At 49.7% G+C, this 15,313-nt stretch overlaps 1 protein-coding gene across 3 annotated transcripts in view; it reads right to left on the bottom strand.

Moving 5' to 3' along the window:
- The window catches only part of NDRG4 (NDRG family member 4), a 50,002-nt gene extending 35,021 nt beyond the window's left edge, over window positions 1-14,981 (bottom strand). For 2 of the 3 annotated variants that reach the window (XM_081202193.1, XM_081202194.1), the window contains exons 1-3: window positions 14,365-14,622; window positions 3,486-3,577; window positions 2,105-2,149 (exon numbers count right to left, since the gene is read on the bottom strand). In XM_081202193.1, coding sequence (XP_081058319.1) covers window positions 2,105-2,149; window positions 3,486-3,577; window positions 14,365-14,401 — 174 coding nt within the window. In that variant the 5' untranslated portion in view covers window positions 14,402-14,622. Of the gene's footprint in view, window positions 1-2,104; window positions 2,150-3,485; window positions 3,578-14,364; window positions 14,623-14,804 lie in introns of those variants that run through there. The other variant, XM_081202195.1, reaches the window with a different exon arrangement.
- Window positions 14,982-15,313: the final 332 nt, after the last annotated feature.

Here is a 15,313-nt window from a genome sequence, read left to right as displayed (position 1 = left end):
GAGGACCAGAGGCAGCTCCTGCCAGGCTTGTACAGCATACAGGTGAAGAGGAGTTGGGCAATTTCCCAGGCAGCCCACCCTTGCCTGAGCTTTGCTTGTTGGGGAGGCCAGCCGTTAGCATGGTCTCCATCCTTCCCCCACATGACAGTTCAGAGTCTAAGCAACGAGGGCTCAGAAGCTGAAGACTTTTGTCTCTTTGGGTATGAAAACAAAAGAAAAGTCAGTGGCACGCAAAAGAGCTGCTGAAGCTTTGACATGAGAATACTCAAAGAACTGTTGCTCAAGCAACCACTACCATGGAAACAAGAGCAATTCCTCCCAGCCAAATGAGCTTGGATTTCAGGCACTCGACACCCCTCCACGCAGCTTCTGCAACAGACAACAGGCCACCTTCCTTTCCACAACAGCTCCACCCAACCTGATGCCACCCACATGTTATTGGACTACAACATCTGGAGGGCACCAGGTTGGGAGAAAGCCATTCCACAGCAAGTTCCTGCTGTCAGGAGAGCTAAACCTCCAGAGCTAGACTGGAAAGGGCAGATGTGCCTGCTATCCCGTCAGGCTCATGCCAGATGTCTAAGCCCATTTTCCAATCTTCCGAACACCATTCCACAAAGTTGGGGTCTTCCTCTGATGAGCAGTTCACTCACCCATCCAATCAATATGCACATCCACCCATCTGCTTTGACCCAGAAGAAACTGACTGTCAAGCTGCCCTGATAATGATGATTACAGTTTAAATTGTTAAATTAAACAATAAAAGAATCAATAACAACCACACTCGTCAAGTCTGCAATTATTTCAATCAAGAGTCCTGGTAGCCTCCACAGATTAGGGTTTCTGGGTAAATGTCATTTTGATGTCTCACTGTGATCTTCCAACCTAGAGCCCCAGATGGATTGCAAATTCAGGGAACAAAGGCAACTCTCTTATCTTTAGTGACTGGGAAACAAGAGACACCACCACAATATTTGAAAATCCCTCTCCGGAGCAAAAGGTGAGGTGCTTGAGGCAAGGGAGAGGAAAAATCTTTGGACTGGGTAGGTAATGGACTTCCCTTCTTTGCAGGTGGCATCTCACCTGCAACAGAGGGTTCAGCCTGAGGCCTGTCAGGGCATACCCCTTGCAGGTGCCTGAAGGTTTTATCCTGTTACTCCCTGTGCAGTAAGAGTCAGTCCTTCCGCTGTGCAAAGATTGTGTCTCAACCTCCACAATAAATCACCTTCACGCACCAGTGCTGCCCCCTTCCAGAGGCAAAGACAGTTGTGGGAGAAGGAACCAAAGCATTGCCTTCTCTACCTAGTCCCGGGGAAAGGTAGGCACCGGGTTGGTGAAGGCTACATAAAGAAAGCTAATGTGACAAGAAGACCGTATGTAGTGATGAGTAGCCCAAAAGATAACTTGGGAGATGCAGTGAGAAAATTATTGATAAGTACACTGACAGATAGCCTAAGGTGTAAAGGCAGTAAAAGTATGAATAGATGTTATTCTTATTTATTTATTATTTATTAAATTTGTAGAGCGCCCTTCATCCGTGGATCTCAGGGCAGTTCACAACATAGACATACAATATAAAAACACAAAATACAAGAGAAAAATAAGAACAAAAAAACACAAACTAAGAACCCCCCCCTTCCTGTCGTAACAGAGTCAAAGGAATTTGCTGACACAGATGGATAAATCTATGGCCTTGTTCTTCAGTTACTGCCTGTGATGTTGGTTTTGCTCAGTCCGATAAGGCCATTGCCTAGTTACCCAATTGCAACTCTGCTTGTTATCTGACTTTAAATAAACAAAAGCTGTCTTAAACATCACAACTCATGTGGTTAATTGCATAAAAATCACTAGGGACACCTGCCAGATGGACTTTGCTAAACCACACATTTGGCTCCCACATTAGCTAAAAGAAACTGACCAATGGAAGCCCAGCCTGGCAGGTGAGAACACCTTGAACAGCACACCTTTGTTCAGACTTAATAGGTGCCTTTCCTTGCAGCCCCAAAATGCCATTTCTGACATTTTTAAGCCACCGGCCTGCATGTATTGAACCATGCTGAGCATGGCAGGCGCACAAAGGCAAGGAGAAGACATTGCAACTTACCTTCCAGTCTGTGTTCACTGCAGAGAGGAAAGTATCTGAATTCTCCTGGGAAGGAAACAGACCAAATCAAACCACTACTTCTCATCAGGTTATTCTAGCTCGTGCCTTTCTTTCAAGCCTCCTGAGTGCACTCCCCAAACCTGGGACGTCATCACCATACTGTGTTTCCTGAAAGGAGGATCATTCAGCTGCCTGTCACAGCAAGTTTGGGATCTATCCTGACTCTCTACAAATCGGGGTGGAGAACCTGAGGTGCTCCAGATTGTCACTGGCAATTGTCAGTGGAAAGCCATACAACCGCCAACCTCCCTCTCAAATTTGCAGTTTAAGAGTATGTGCAACTGCCTAGCAGAATCTCTGCCTGTCTCTAGAGCACAGATTTTGGGAGGAAGGCTGGTTGGTCAACATGCTGGCCAGAGGCCGTGGGGTAGATGCCAAGTGGAAATTGGGAAGCTGGCTGTGTGCTGGTGTGAAGTACCAAGTAAGCTGACCTCTCTCTCCTCAAGCCAGGAGAAAATGATAGTCAGCCAGAGTTTGGAATTTCACTTGCACACACCTGTTTGGAGCTGGATTTAAATCAAGATATAAATATCCACATACATATCATGGCAGAAGACAGCTTCCAAACTTCTTTGTTACTGACATGGCTCACCAGGCTTGTATCTTAAGTTCCTTATTGGTGGCACCCACATCAGCATCACATCAGAGGCCCACCTGCCAACATGTCCAGGAGGGTTTTGGCTTTTCCATCAGGCTCTGCTCATCCTCTTGTTTACAGGGGATCCATACTGAAGAAGGAATGGAGGGTGGCAGGCAGGGCCCTGCTTCCTGCTTGTGGCCCAATGGCCATCTCTACACCCACATACATCCCTCTTGCCTCTGAGTGAGCAACTGGCAGCCTATGCAGTATAAAGGGTCTGAATTTGGTCCTGAGGCCACAGGCCACAGATCTCCAGTGGAAGAGGCCTCTGGAATGAAAGTGATGGGTGTGTGACCAGCTCAAAGTCATACTGGCACAAGTTTCAGGACAAGTATCTTAAGAACCTTGCTAGATGAGACCAAAGACCTACCTAGTGCATCAGCCTTGTCCCCCCACTAGTCGATCAGATGCCCAAAACTAGGGCTTTAAGGGAAGAGTCCTTCCCAACTGTTGCTGACTTTCTGAGTAATTTCTCACTCAGGTATCTTTTGAATCTGAGACCATCATGGACACTGTTCCCAAAGCAATGGCTGAACCTTGCACCAGTCCTGTGAAGAGCTTAGATTTAAGTCCAGGGGTTGCTTGCCCTCTTGTCAATTCCATACACTTATCAGCTACCACTTGGTTTGTTCCCTTTTAAAAAATGTTTTGCTAAGTGATGCCAAATCCAGCAGGACTCACCAGCTCAGTGTCCTGCCCCCGAAGCAGTGGCTTCTCTTCTGTAAATCGCTGCTCATGCAGGCCGGCCATGGTCACTTCCTGCAGCAAAAGTCCTGCACAAAGGAAAAATGCAAGCACAGCAGTCAGCACAGCCCCAGACAGGAACCAGGCAGACTTCCCTGGACCTCCTTACACTTCAGGTGGCAGAGCTTCCTGCTCAGGAGCAGGAAGTAAAGTTGGATTTGTCACTACTTGGTATTCATAGAGCACTTTGCCCTGGATGGTTCACCCACATTAGCTCAGTCATGCTTCCAACAGCCCTGTAATTCAGGCCAGTGTTATCATGCCTGTAAGACAGATTTGAGGGTGGATGGGGGAACACTGAGGCCAGGAGAATCATGGCTTGCCCAAGACTATTTGTGAAGAGAGTTGGTGGTCCACCCATGGCTGCATCTGCAGTTTCCCAGGTGGGAAGAGGCTCACTAGAACTGGGATGCTGTTTCTCATCTGAAGCAACTGGGAAAGAGGCCCCTCACACTCCATCCCATATCACTGTCCCTGTCTTCCCCACTCCCCATTTTCTTCAAGTTTGTGCCTCTGGCTCCCACAGATTAGCTGCTCAAAGCCACCACTTCATCTGACTTCAGAAGAAAACCTCTCATTCAGGCCAACGGAGGTCCCAGCCTTATGCAAGTTTTGCAGGAGGGCAAATGGCAGTGGCTGGACAAGGACACAGCAACTCCCCATCCACAGAGATGCTGTGAGCCTCTGCCCCCCGTGTCCTGTTCCCATTGCTGTTCCTGGAGACCTTGCAGGTGTCTCCACAGGCAAAGGACAACCAGGTGACCTCCTGCACATGCTGCCAGAGCCAGATGCAAAAGGCCCAAGCCGAAAACAGAGACCACCTCATGTGAGCCTTGGCTTGGCTTTTCGCAGATTGCAGCAGCAGCGACTTGGAGAAGTTGAAAGAGAGAAAGAGAGCTGCTTCTTTAAGCCAGAAACAGGATACATGGGAACCTTTGCTGCCTGTTTGCAGTTAACTGGCAAGAAGTCACATTCCCTGGGGAGGAAGGAGAATGTCTCATTTGGGGCCATTGCCAGTATCTCCTGCATTGCAATTCATAATACCACCACCAGCTTTGCCTGTTGCAAAATCTTCTGGCTTTCTGAGGAGCAGCTGGGGGTCGTAAGCTGAACAAGGGGAATAAGAAACATGCTCTGCTTCCTTTTGTTCATTAACACATTGGAATTTTGTTGTACTTGCATTTTCTTTATTTGGGAGGGTGGTTTTATGGATGCCCATGTATTTTTGTATTTTTTAAAAAAATTATGGTATGGGTCACTTTGAGTGCATTTTGGGGAAGACATGGCAGGATAAATAAATAAGATTTAAATTAAACAAACGTAAACTGCACTCTATCCCTCCCTGCTCCAGTTGAGGAGCCCAGTTCCCCTCAGGGGAAACAAACTACACAGAACATTCTGACAAGGCTAAGAATCCAGCACTGTGGCTTCTTGCACCAGCCAAGAGGCACATGCAAGTGGGATGATGCCACAGGGCAGCATGGGCAGTGCCACCTATGGCTGAGACAGATACCAGCCCTGGGAGGACGTTATCAGCAGCAGCCACTGCACATGGAGGCAGAAGGGGCACACCAGGGGCAGCAGGAGGGTTTGCCCACAGGCCATCCTGGGCCTGGAAGATGTTAGCCACTCACTGCAATGGGGTCTTGACCCATTTGCACCTTTCCAGCCAGTAGGCAAGCACCTGGAAGAGACAGACTCTGGGACTCCCCCCTGCAGAACCCTTGGTCTGAACATGCTGTGCCGAATCCTTCACACAACCCCTCTTCATCCACCCTGATGGAGCGAAACCCAGAGCACAAACTGTGAGGAACATTTAGTGCATGAAGCAAATGGGCAGAAGATGGCACCATGTGGCGATTGCACACTTCTTGCTCTCCAGGGAAGAGAGGGAAGTAGTGCGGGGTGTGCATCTTAATTTTATTTTTATTGTTTATTACCTTTTTGTAAGCCACCGTTTTGGGGCACAGCCCACTCAAGGTGGCTGGCATCTCATCAAAGCACACCAAGGTTCAAGGAGGAACCATCTAAAACAGCAGCAGTCCAACATGCCTCCTTCATGGAGCCCAGAGCTCTGCACATTTCTGGGGGCCCCAATGAGGCAACAATCTGGGCTGCAAACACCCACTCTCTGTCCTGCTGCATTGAGAAGCCCCAGCCAAGTAACACACACTAGAGTGCCGATTTCACTGCACACTGGAGAGGGTTTAGCACAGTAAAGCAGAGGACAGATGGAGGCAGGAAGCCTTCAGAACAGTCTCCCTCTGCAGCAGTTTACTAGGAATGGCCTCCGCATACCCTACAAAGCAGGCTTCATGATTGCCTGGTTCCTTTGGCTTTCCAGCAGTGGGCCTGTGTTGCTTGGGGGGCTATCAAGTCATGGGTAGAGTTGTTTGCCATCAATGATTCTGTTGCAGTAAATCAGGAATTGGCATTGGCTTCTTATTTCAATCTCACCTTTTTTCCTTTTTTGAAAAAGCAAGTTTCTAGTCCTGGAGGAACAAGAGTTGGTAAACTCTCACAGACTGGGCAGGGGCTGGGAAATGTTTCCAGTGGCATCATTGATGCTCACCAAGCTGCCTTGTCATGGGGCTAGCTCTCCTGACTCCCAAGGGCAGGGAAGTTTGGGTCAGAAGGAGCTGAATCTGCCTGCCTGGTGACGCACAGAGGCAGGAACTGGGCTGGAGCCAGAGGGCCTCTGCACCTGGGTAGAAACTCATGAAGCTGTCTGCAAAAGAAGGGAAGCCAGGTGATCCCAGGGAGGCCAGAAGGCAACTGATTCTGCAGGGAGTGGGAGCCAAGGGGAAAGGAGAAGAGATGACCAGCTAGCTCAGGGCTTAGGGGGTGGAGTGGGGGCTCAAGTCACAGGATAGAAGCCTGGGGGAAGGGTCTGCCAGGAAAAGGAGACTTGCTGGGGAGGGAGGGATGAAGAGGAAGACCCAGCAGTCTAAGCACCAAGGGTAGGTATCAGAGAGTGGGAGAAAGTGGGTGGGAGGCTCCCAAGGCCCAGGCCTGCTCTGTAAGGCTGTGTTTCTGGCAGTCCCTTCTGTGTCCTGCCAACTACAGATGCTGGAAGGAGCAGGACACTCGGGAGGAGGAATTTTCCCTGTCCACCCAAAGCAAGACCATATGGGATCGCAAAGGTTGTTGGGGGTTTTTGCCTTGTGATCAGAAGCCAGGAGTGGAAGCCACCACTGCTTTTCCATAGCCAGGTCCTGCATTGATACCTTCTGTCACTCTTGCCTGCCTGCTGGCTTCCTTCAGCAGAACACCCTTCACAGATAATGATGATGATGACTATGATGATGATTTATTTATACCCCACCCATCTGGCTGGGTTTACCCAGCCACTCTGGGCAGCTCCCAATCAAATATTAAAAACACAATACAGCATTAAACATTAAAAACTTCCCTAAACTGCCTTCAGATGTCTTTTAAAAGTAGGATAGTTGCTTATTTCCTTGACATCTGATGGGAGGGCATTCCACAGGGCAGGCGCCACCACCGAGAAGGCCCTCTGCCTGGTTCTACCTATGATGTGGCATCGCAGCTCACGCATACCCATGTTTGCCTCATGGTGACAGTGCTGCAGCTTTACAATGTCAGATAGGGTGTGGGGCAGACCCCTCAGACCTGTGAGGTTTGTCAGGCATTCTGATGCACGCTTGGGGCAGCAAGAGGTCCTACCCTGATGGGAGTCACTTCACATGTCATTGCAAACCGAGCTGGGCTCCTCTGTTAAGGGCAGACGGGGTCTGCATCCTGTCTCCTGCTTCATCCAGGTCCTAGTATTGCTCTGAGGGTGGTCTCTGAGTTCTCCTAAGTCATTCCATGTGGGAGGGAGGAACCCCCAGTCCCCTCTCCTTTCCATACTGCCCCTGCCTAAGAATGCAGCTGTCCCATTTCTCTCAGACTTGAAGGAGCGGGGGGTTGTATAAGTTGATATAAACAAAGGACAGCAAGATTGGATGGACAGAGTGACTGAAGAAGGAGAGTTTGAGCAAGGACAAAAGTCCAAGGACAGAAAGAAGAGGTAGGACAAGGCAACCAGAGTTTTAAAGGTTAGAACATGGAGTTAGCCCAGGTACAGAAGAGGAGAGGAAGCCTTGATAGCATTGCTAAGAATAGCACCAGGAGGAAATGTCCCCAAATGCTGATCTTAAACTGGTAAATTTCAAGGCCAACTATACAGCTGCACTTAAGCAAAAGCTTGTCTAGGAATGAGGAAGTACTCCAGTCCATTCATTTCTTGAGCCTTCCTTTATTGCTTTAGGCACACCTTTACAAGAACTGATTTTCTGGAACACATTTGATAGCTCATCTGCAATTACTACATTAGAAGCTACCCAATACTAGGTCAGATTAGCTAGTACTAGGTCCATCTAGCAGCAGTCGTACCTTGGAAGTCGAACAGAATCCATTCTGGAAGTCCGTTCGACTTCCAAAATGTTCAAAACCAAAGTGCAGCTTCTGATTGGCTGCAGCCAATCGGAAGCCACGGAAGCCCCGTCGAACGTTCATCTTCCAAAAATAGTTCGCAAAACAGAACAGAACAGTCTGCAGCATTTGGGAGCCAAAACGTTCAGGAACTAAGCTGTTCCTAAACCAAGGTACGACTGTACTGCCAACCAACGACTCTCCAGGGTTTCAGGCAGGGAACCATTCCCAGCCCTACCTGGAGATGCTGTCAAGATTGTACATGGGACCTTCTAGATAGAAAGCAGATGCTCTACACTGAACTGCAGAACTTTCTCATACTTTAAAGAATGCATAATACATGCAAGAAAATGTCTGAAAAGCCATTTGATCTGTCATTGCTCTGGACATTTCACAGCCAATACTGGTAAAGCTTATAACAACAAGGGTATAATTTTGTCATCTAAAGACAGTGCTTGGTGGTTTTCAAGATTAAATATCAGAAATGATTAAGTCCCAAGGTTTGCTCTGAACATTTACACCAGGGCCCCAATAAAGGTCACCCTTTCCTAGTGAAAAATGGAGATGAAGATGAAATGTAGCCACTTACTGAAGGCTCTCCATTGGCCTTGCCAGGATTTCCTCTCCTTTTCTCTTGTTTTCCACATTACTTGTAGGCCCACCCCTCTGCAACTTTCTCTAGGGTCCCTACCTGTGACTTGATCTCTCCTAAAATTGTTTCTGTCAGTCACCCAAAGTTCTCCAACTCAACATCTCTCTCTTCATTCAGTCCCCAGCAGGAAATCCTTCCCTTCTGCAAAGCATCATATTCTCTGATCCAAAGTTCTCTTGTGTATAGGAGCAATACAAGTAAAGCACCCTTCCTGCCACTTCACAATTCTTGATTCTGTAATTGAGAAGCATTAACAGATTTGATATGCCCCTCTTTGCCTCAAACAGGAATGGAGGCAGGCAAAAGGAACATCAGAGCCTGAAGCTTCAGGGCCAGTGGAGCACATTGTGGCAGTCAAGCCTGGAGGTTGAGTGTTAGAGGATCCTCTCTGTCAGAAAGGCATGGAGCCCATGCAATAGATGTAGCCAATAAAAGTGTAGCTGCTCCTTCCAGATGCTGTTAGTCTCTGAATTACCAGCTTCTGGGGAACAACAGAGGGAGTGGGTCTATTAATAATAATAATAATAATAATAATTTATTATTTGTACCCCGCCCATCTGGCTGGGTTTCCCTAGCCACTCTGGGCGGCTTCCATAGAAACCAAAAAACACTAAAATATCATACATTAAAAACTTCCCTGAACAGGGCTGCCTTAAGATGTCTTCTGAATGTCAGGTAGTTGTTTATCATTTTGACATCTGATGGGAGGGCGTTCCACAGGGCGGGCGCCACTACCGAAAAGGCCCTCTGCCTGGTTCCCTGTAGCTTTGCTTCTCGCAATGAGGGAACCGCCAGAAGGCCCTCGGCGCTGGACCTCAGCGTCCGGGCAGAACGATGGGGGTGGAGACGCTCCTTCAGGTATACTGGGCCGAAGCCGTTTAGGGCTTTAAAGGTCAACACCAGCACTTTGAATTGTGCTCGGAAACGTACTGGGAGCCAATGTAGGTCTTTCAAGACCGGTGTTATGTGGTCTCGGCGGCCGCCCCCAGTCACCAGTCTAGCTGCCGCATTCTGGATTAGTTGTAGTTTCCGAGTCACCTTCAAAGGTAGCCCCACGTAGAGCGCATTGCAGTAGTCCAAGCTGGAGATAACTAGAACTACTATTGTGTGCAGGCCCTCTCTGATGGCATCTCAGTGACATCTGGTTGGCTCCTATGTAATAAAAGGTGGTGAACCAGATAGGCCCCTTTTGATTCAACCTACCATGCTCTTCTTTTGTACTTTAAGCAATTTTAGCCAATGTAGCAAGATGCCTATGCAAAAGCAGAGCTGGTTCACACCTCTCTCCTGATGGGGAATTCACAGCCCCATCAAATAGGGGCAGTCCCACTCCCTCAAAAGGGGATCCCACAAACATTACTGTGCCTGGATTAAACTTAAATTTACTACGCTCGTCTCAGAAGAGCACTCCAGCCACCAAGGACCCACAACCTGAGGCTACACTTGGTGGAAGATGACTGGCCCAACCCACTGGACCCACATAAGGCAAGTCCAGCTTTGCCCTGATCTCCCTTTCTCAATATTAATTAATCAGGCTTTGACCTGCCACCAACCTTCCCAAGAAAGGTTGTGCACGCCTTGTTAGATGCTGTTTCCTACTATTGCTTGCTTAAACAACTTCTACATGCACTCCATTTCCACAGGGATGATATATACTGCTTCCCTTCCTATACCTTGACTTGTAATCCAACACGCTCTTTAAAAAGAAAAAAGATTATTCTCTATATGAATGCTACTTTCAGAAACTGGAATGTTTAGAACTGGATGTGTTCATCACACTAATGGCACTTCAATCCCAAAGTACAGATAATCTCTCTCAGCAGCTTCATTGAGAAGTTCAACAGAATGAGTGCTACAGAAAATCCTAGCAGAACACCACAGGAGCAGGGTCAGCATCCCCAATTACCCATCCTGCGTCCATCCAGACAAGGAGGAACGGAGAAAAAGGAGAGTCATCCTCCAAACTCCAAGCAAGATCTGGAGGTACTGTGAAAGAATGGTATGATCCACATTATCAAAAGCCACTGGGAGGTTTTAGAAGATCAACATTGTCTGTATTATGGCTGTCAAGCTCAAGACCAGACTTTGCCAAACTTCTGCCTTTCAGATGTTGGGAACTGCACTTCCACCAGCCTCAGCCACATGCAAGACGAAGGTAACCCACCAGGACTATCATGTCTCCTGTTTTAGGGTCTGGGGAGGATGCAGATGACACACCAGTTGACTTTCTTGAGGGGGAACCCTCAGCACCCCTTCTATACGCTCCCGTTTGAACACATGGCTCTTCCATCATCCTTACCATGACTCTATAGCAGTGTTTCTCAACCTGTGGGTCCCCAGATGTTGTTGGACTACAACTTCCATCATCCCTGACCACTGGTCATGCTGGCTAGGAATGATGGGAGTTGTAGTCCAACAACATCTTGGGACCCACAGGTTGAGAAACACTGCTCTACAGCTTTCTCCAGTTTCTCCGGCTCCCCAGCCATGCAGGAGCATACACTTGAAGAATCATGGGCCTTTGCTTACACTGGCAGCGGAGGGCGGGTCATGGGAAGAGAAGGCCCCGCCTACCTTTAGATGACTGCTGAGGCAAGCCGCCTGGTCTCACTGGGAGCTGTCCAAGGTTGTGAACCACCTTGTCTTGGAAGAAGCTCCAGAAATCAGTAATTCCTGCAGGCCCCAAGCCTCAGCAAAACAGGGCAAAGACAACAATTTCTGTCTCTGTTGCACACTTACAAGCCAGACTCAAGTGGGACAAGATAAGAAATGCCATATTTTGAGATTTCAACAAGGACTAGAACCTCCGGCCACTTTTTATATAATTTGGCATTATGTAAAATGCATATATAGAGGAACCATCATTTTCAAGACAAACCTCGTCACCAGCCTAGTAAATCTGGAACTAGACTTGATAATCTGGTAACACTGATAGTCTTTACTTGGTTATTTTAACCCAGTGTGCTACATGCCTACTTTATAGTTGTTGTTGTTTTCATCTTCTAATTTTCATCTGTTGTCATATTCTCTTTTTTTATATACACTATTTAATGAAATAATAATAGAAATAATAAAGAGAGAGAGAGAGAAGAAATGAATGGTTCTGCGGCCACAGGTCTAAAAGCTGGCGAAGCTTTTTTGAGAAAAGAACAAATCACTCCTTCCTTACGAGAATGCAGGACACGGACACAGACACACACTTTGTTTGCTTTGACCTGTAGCACTAGAGGCTGCCTATTGCTGTCTTTCACCAACCACAAGGGACAGAAATCTACACTACATGTTGCAGCCTACACAGCCCCAAGCAACCAGTCAATGTCACTGAGGGGAGCCAGAGTGTTGCAACCCAAGCAACAGGGACCTGCCAGCATTTCTAAGCCCTCTGCAGCATCACAGCTGGAGCTGAGCCAAGTGGTTTTATCAGCAAAAAAGCCAAGTAAAAAAGGTCACAGTGGAGCTAATGATGTTTCACCTTCTTGGGACACAAATTCAGAGGTTGAAATGCCCCTTGGCACCAGGAAGAGATCTGCTGGACATGATGCAGCTGATTCGATGCTGGAGAAAAAAAGTACTTCCTCGCTGACATCACCAGCAGCAGCACCTCAAAGGCCTTGCAAGAGGGCTCTGGGGCACACTTGACCAAATCCAGTCCAAGTCTTCCACCACTATTTCATGAGCTGCAGGCAAACTGCTTATGGCCAGTTTGGCCACCCCTGTAAAAGTGTAGGAGAGTGACAACAGAGCAATGGGTTCGAACAGTCCAGGAGGTACCAAACTTATTTTAAAAAACAAAAAACAAGAATCTTGAGTCCACCCATTAGCTCCTATTTTAAAACTTGCTAAGGTGCTTCCAAGCAATAAGAACTGTAAAATGCTTTCTGTAGAAATCTTTTCACTAACCTATATTTACATGGCTTTAAAATACTAACAGAGATGTGGGTGGCGCTGTGGGTTAAACCACAGAGCCTAGGACTTGCCTATCAGAAGGTCAGTGGTTTGAATCCCCATGACGGGGTGAGCTCCCGTTGCTCGGTCCCTGCTCCTGCCAACCTAGCAGTTCGAAAGCACGTCAAAAGTGCAAGAAGATAAATAGGTACCACTCTGGCAGGAAGGTAAACGGTGTTTCCGTGCGCTGCTCTGGTTCGCCAGAAGCGACTTAGTCATGCTGACCACCTGACCCGGAATCTGTACGCCAGCTCCCTCGGCCAATAAAGGGAGATGAGCACTACAACCCCAGAGTCGGCCACGATTGGACCTAATGGTCAGGGGTCCCTTTACCTTTTTAAAATACTAATGGCATGTAATTTTTAAACCCCCTTTCACATGCCTTGCCTTAAAAAACAAAACACATGACTTGGGGAGTGGTAAATCCCTGCTCTGACTCTTCCATCCTAACCCAGATCAATGCAATATGAGTTGTGAAGCTTGCTTAGCACAGGTCTGGCTCTCTTGAAGGTGTCGGCTGCAAAGGAATTGTCTCCAGTGACTTTGCACCTCCTTTACAGAAAGGGTTGCACATTTGGAAGCAGAGGACTTGATGACAATTGGTGGTGTGTAACCATAGCAATCTTCTGACACCAACCAATGTTCCCCAACCAATGCCCTCCAGATGGCTTTGACCGCCCCCGCCAGAAAATCTTGGGAATGGTAGTTCACCCCTTGTCAAGCTACAGTTCCCAGCACCCTTAAGAAACTGAAGTTCCCAGGATCTTTATGGGGAGAAACAATGTGCTTTGGACATATGGTGAGTAGGCAGCCTCAGCCTATAAGGAGCGGCGAGTGTGGAGGTTGAGTTGTGCTTTGAAGCAGGTCTCTGCTCCAAAACCAATTCTCAGCACGAGGGCTTACCCTGATCACATGTGAAATAATAAAACCACACCTCTGAGCATGTGCAGAGTGTGCACCCACCTCATCAACAGGTATGACAGCGTTCAAGGGCCATAGCTCAATGGTTAGAGCATCCTCTTTACATTCAGAAGGTCCCAGGTTCAGTTCCCAGCATCTCCAGGAGAGAACCTCGGTCAAATCCTGCCAGTTGGATGCACAATGTGAAGCTAGATGCACCCAAGGCCTGACTCAGAATAAGGCAGCTTGATTTCTATGACCACAACTCCAACTTGTCCCAGCCAGAGGGTCTGCTAGGAGTTGTAGTAAAAAAAACATCTGGAGAGTCATAGGTTGGAGAACGCAGAGTATGCCATGGACCAAACCTGGACCCCAGCCAGGGCATCTGCCGCTGTACCACTGAGTCACAGCCATCCCATGGGAAATTATGGAGGCTGCCTTGAGCAGAGGCTCCCTCCAGGGCTGCCTGCAAACCCTTTTAACCCTTTCACACCCTCACAGTTTGCCAAGTAAGGTGGGGGAAGGGAATGCCACTCTCAGGGTCCCTTGGCACAACAGCCCCCCCCCAAATGCCAGCATTAGCTACTTAGGAAATGAGGTACAGGGGGAGGCATTAGGGAGCACCCCCCTTGCCAAATTACCCCACCCTGACACTCTGGAGCTAGGGAGAGGCCGTTGGATCTGCAGCCCCTGCTGCCTCCTCGTCTCCCCTGGGGGGGGGGGGGGAGTGTCCACCGCAGCTCTGCCAGCCTGGCTCCCCAGCGCAGCTGCATCAAATCCAGAAGAGGCACGGTGGGGGGGTGGGAGCCTCCGAAGCTGGAGCAACCGCCCCCACCCCACGACCTCCGAGAGCCTGCAGGGAACAGAGGGGCGTCGGATTACCTGTCAGCAATTCTATCTTATGTCCCCAGACCTTCATAGTGGCGGCGGCGGCAAGAGAGAGAGCGAGCGCTTGCGAGGCAGGCGGCGAGAGACAAAGGCGGCTCCCGAGCTAGCCAGACTGCTCACTGCGGCTGGGCAGGCTGCGAGCAAGCGGGCATCGCTCCAGCGGGGAAGGCGAGGAAGAGGGCGGGGGAGGGAAGGAAGGATGGAAGGATGGATGAATGGATGGGGGGAGCTGCCAAGCCCGTCGGTTAGCCGAGCAACGTCACGGGGGGGGGGGTTGGGGTTTGAAGAGAACCGTGGGCGGGGGGGACAACCCCCCCCCGCATTCCCGTTGCCAAGTCGTGCTGCGGGAGGCGGCGGCATCCTCGACACCCCACCCCGCCGTCGGTCAAGCCCCATCTGGGTCTCCAAGACGCTGGGGAGGCGGGTCTACTTACAGCCCAGAGCAGCTGGTCCCCTCCCTCGGTGCCGAGCCAGGCCGGGGTCTCCTCCGTCTCCTACGGAGGGGCCGTCCCGGCGCGGCCTCCCGCGTTGCAGGCGCCTGGGAGCGGGGCGTCGGTGGCTGGCAGGAGGACAGAGCCGCGGCTGCGCTCGGACGGGAGGCCGCCCGGTTTAAATGGGGGAGGAGGCGCCGCCGCTGCGTCAGGAGGGGGAGGGGGAGGGCCAGGCGGGCGAGCGGGGGAGGGTCTCGCGGCCTCGGCCTGCAGCCCGCCTTCCCGCTCTCCCTCGCAGCGGCGGCGGTTGCTAGGGACGCGCCGTCGGGGCTCCCCCCTCCCCCTCCCCCCAGCGACAGAGGGAGCTGCCTTCCCCCGAGTCCGAGCTCAACATCGTCTACCCTGACTGGCAGCAAGGGCTCTCCCCCAGCCCTCTCCGGAGATGCCGTCGGGGGTTGAGCCTCCTGAGAGCAAGGCTGGCGCTGAGCCTGGACCTTCGACGGACAGAGGCG

This window comes from Podarcis bocagei (genome assembly GCF_964188305.1).
Source record: "Podarcis bocagei genome assembly, chromosome: 7".
NCBI lineage: Eukaryota > Metazoa > Chordata > Lepidosauria > Squamata > Lacertidae > Podarcis > Podarcis bocagei.
The sequence above is the reverse complement of the archived record's forward strand: the minus strand, read 5'-3'. Positions and strand labels throughout refer to the sequence as shown.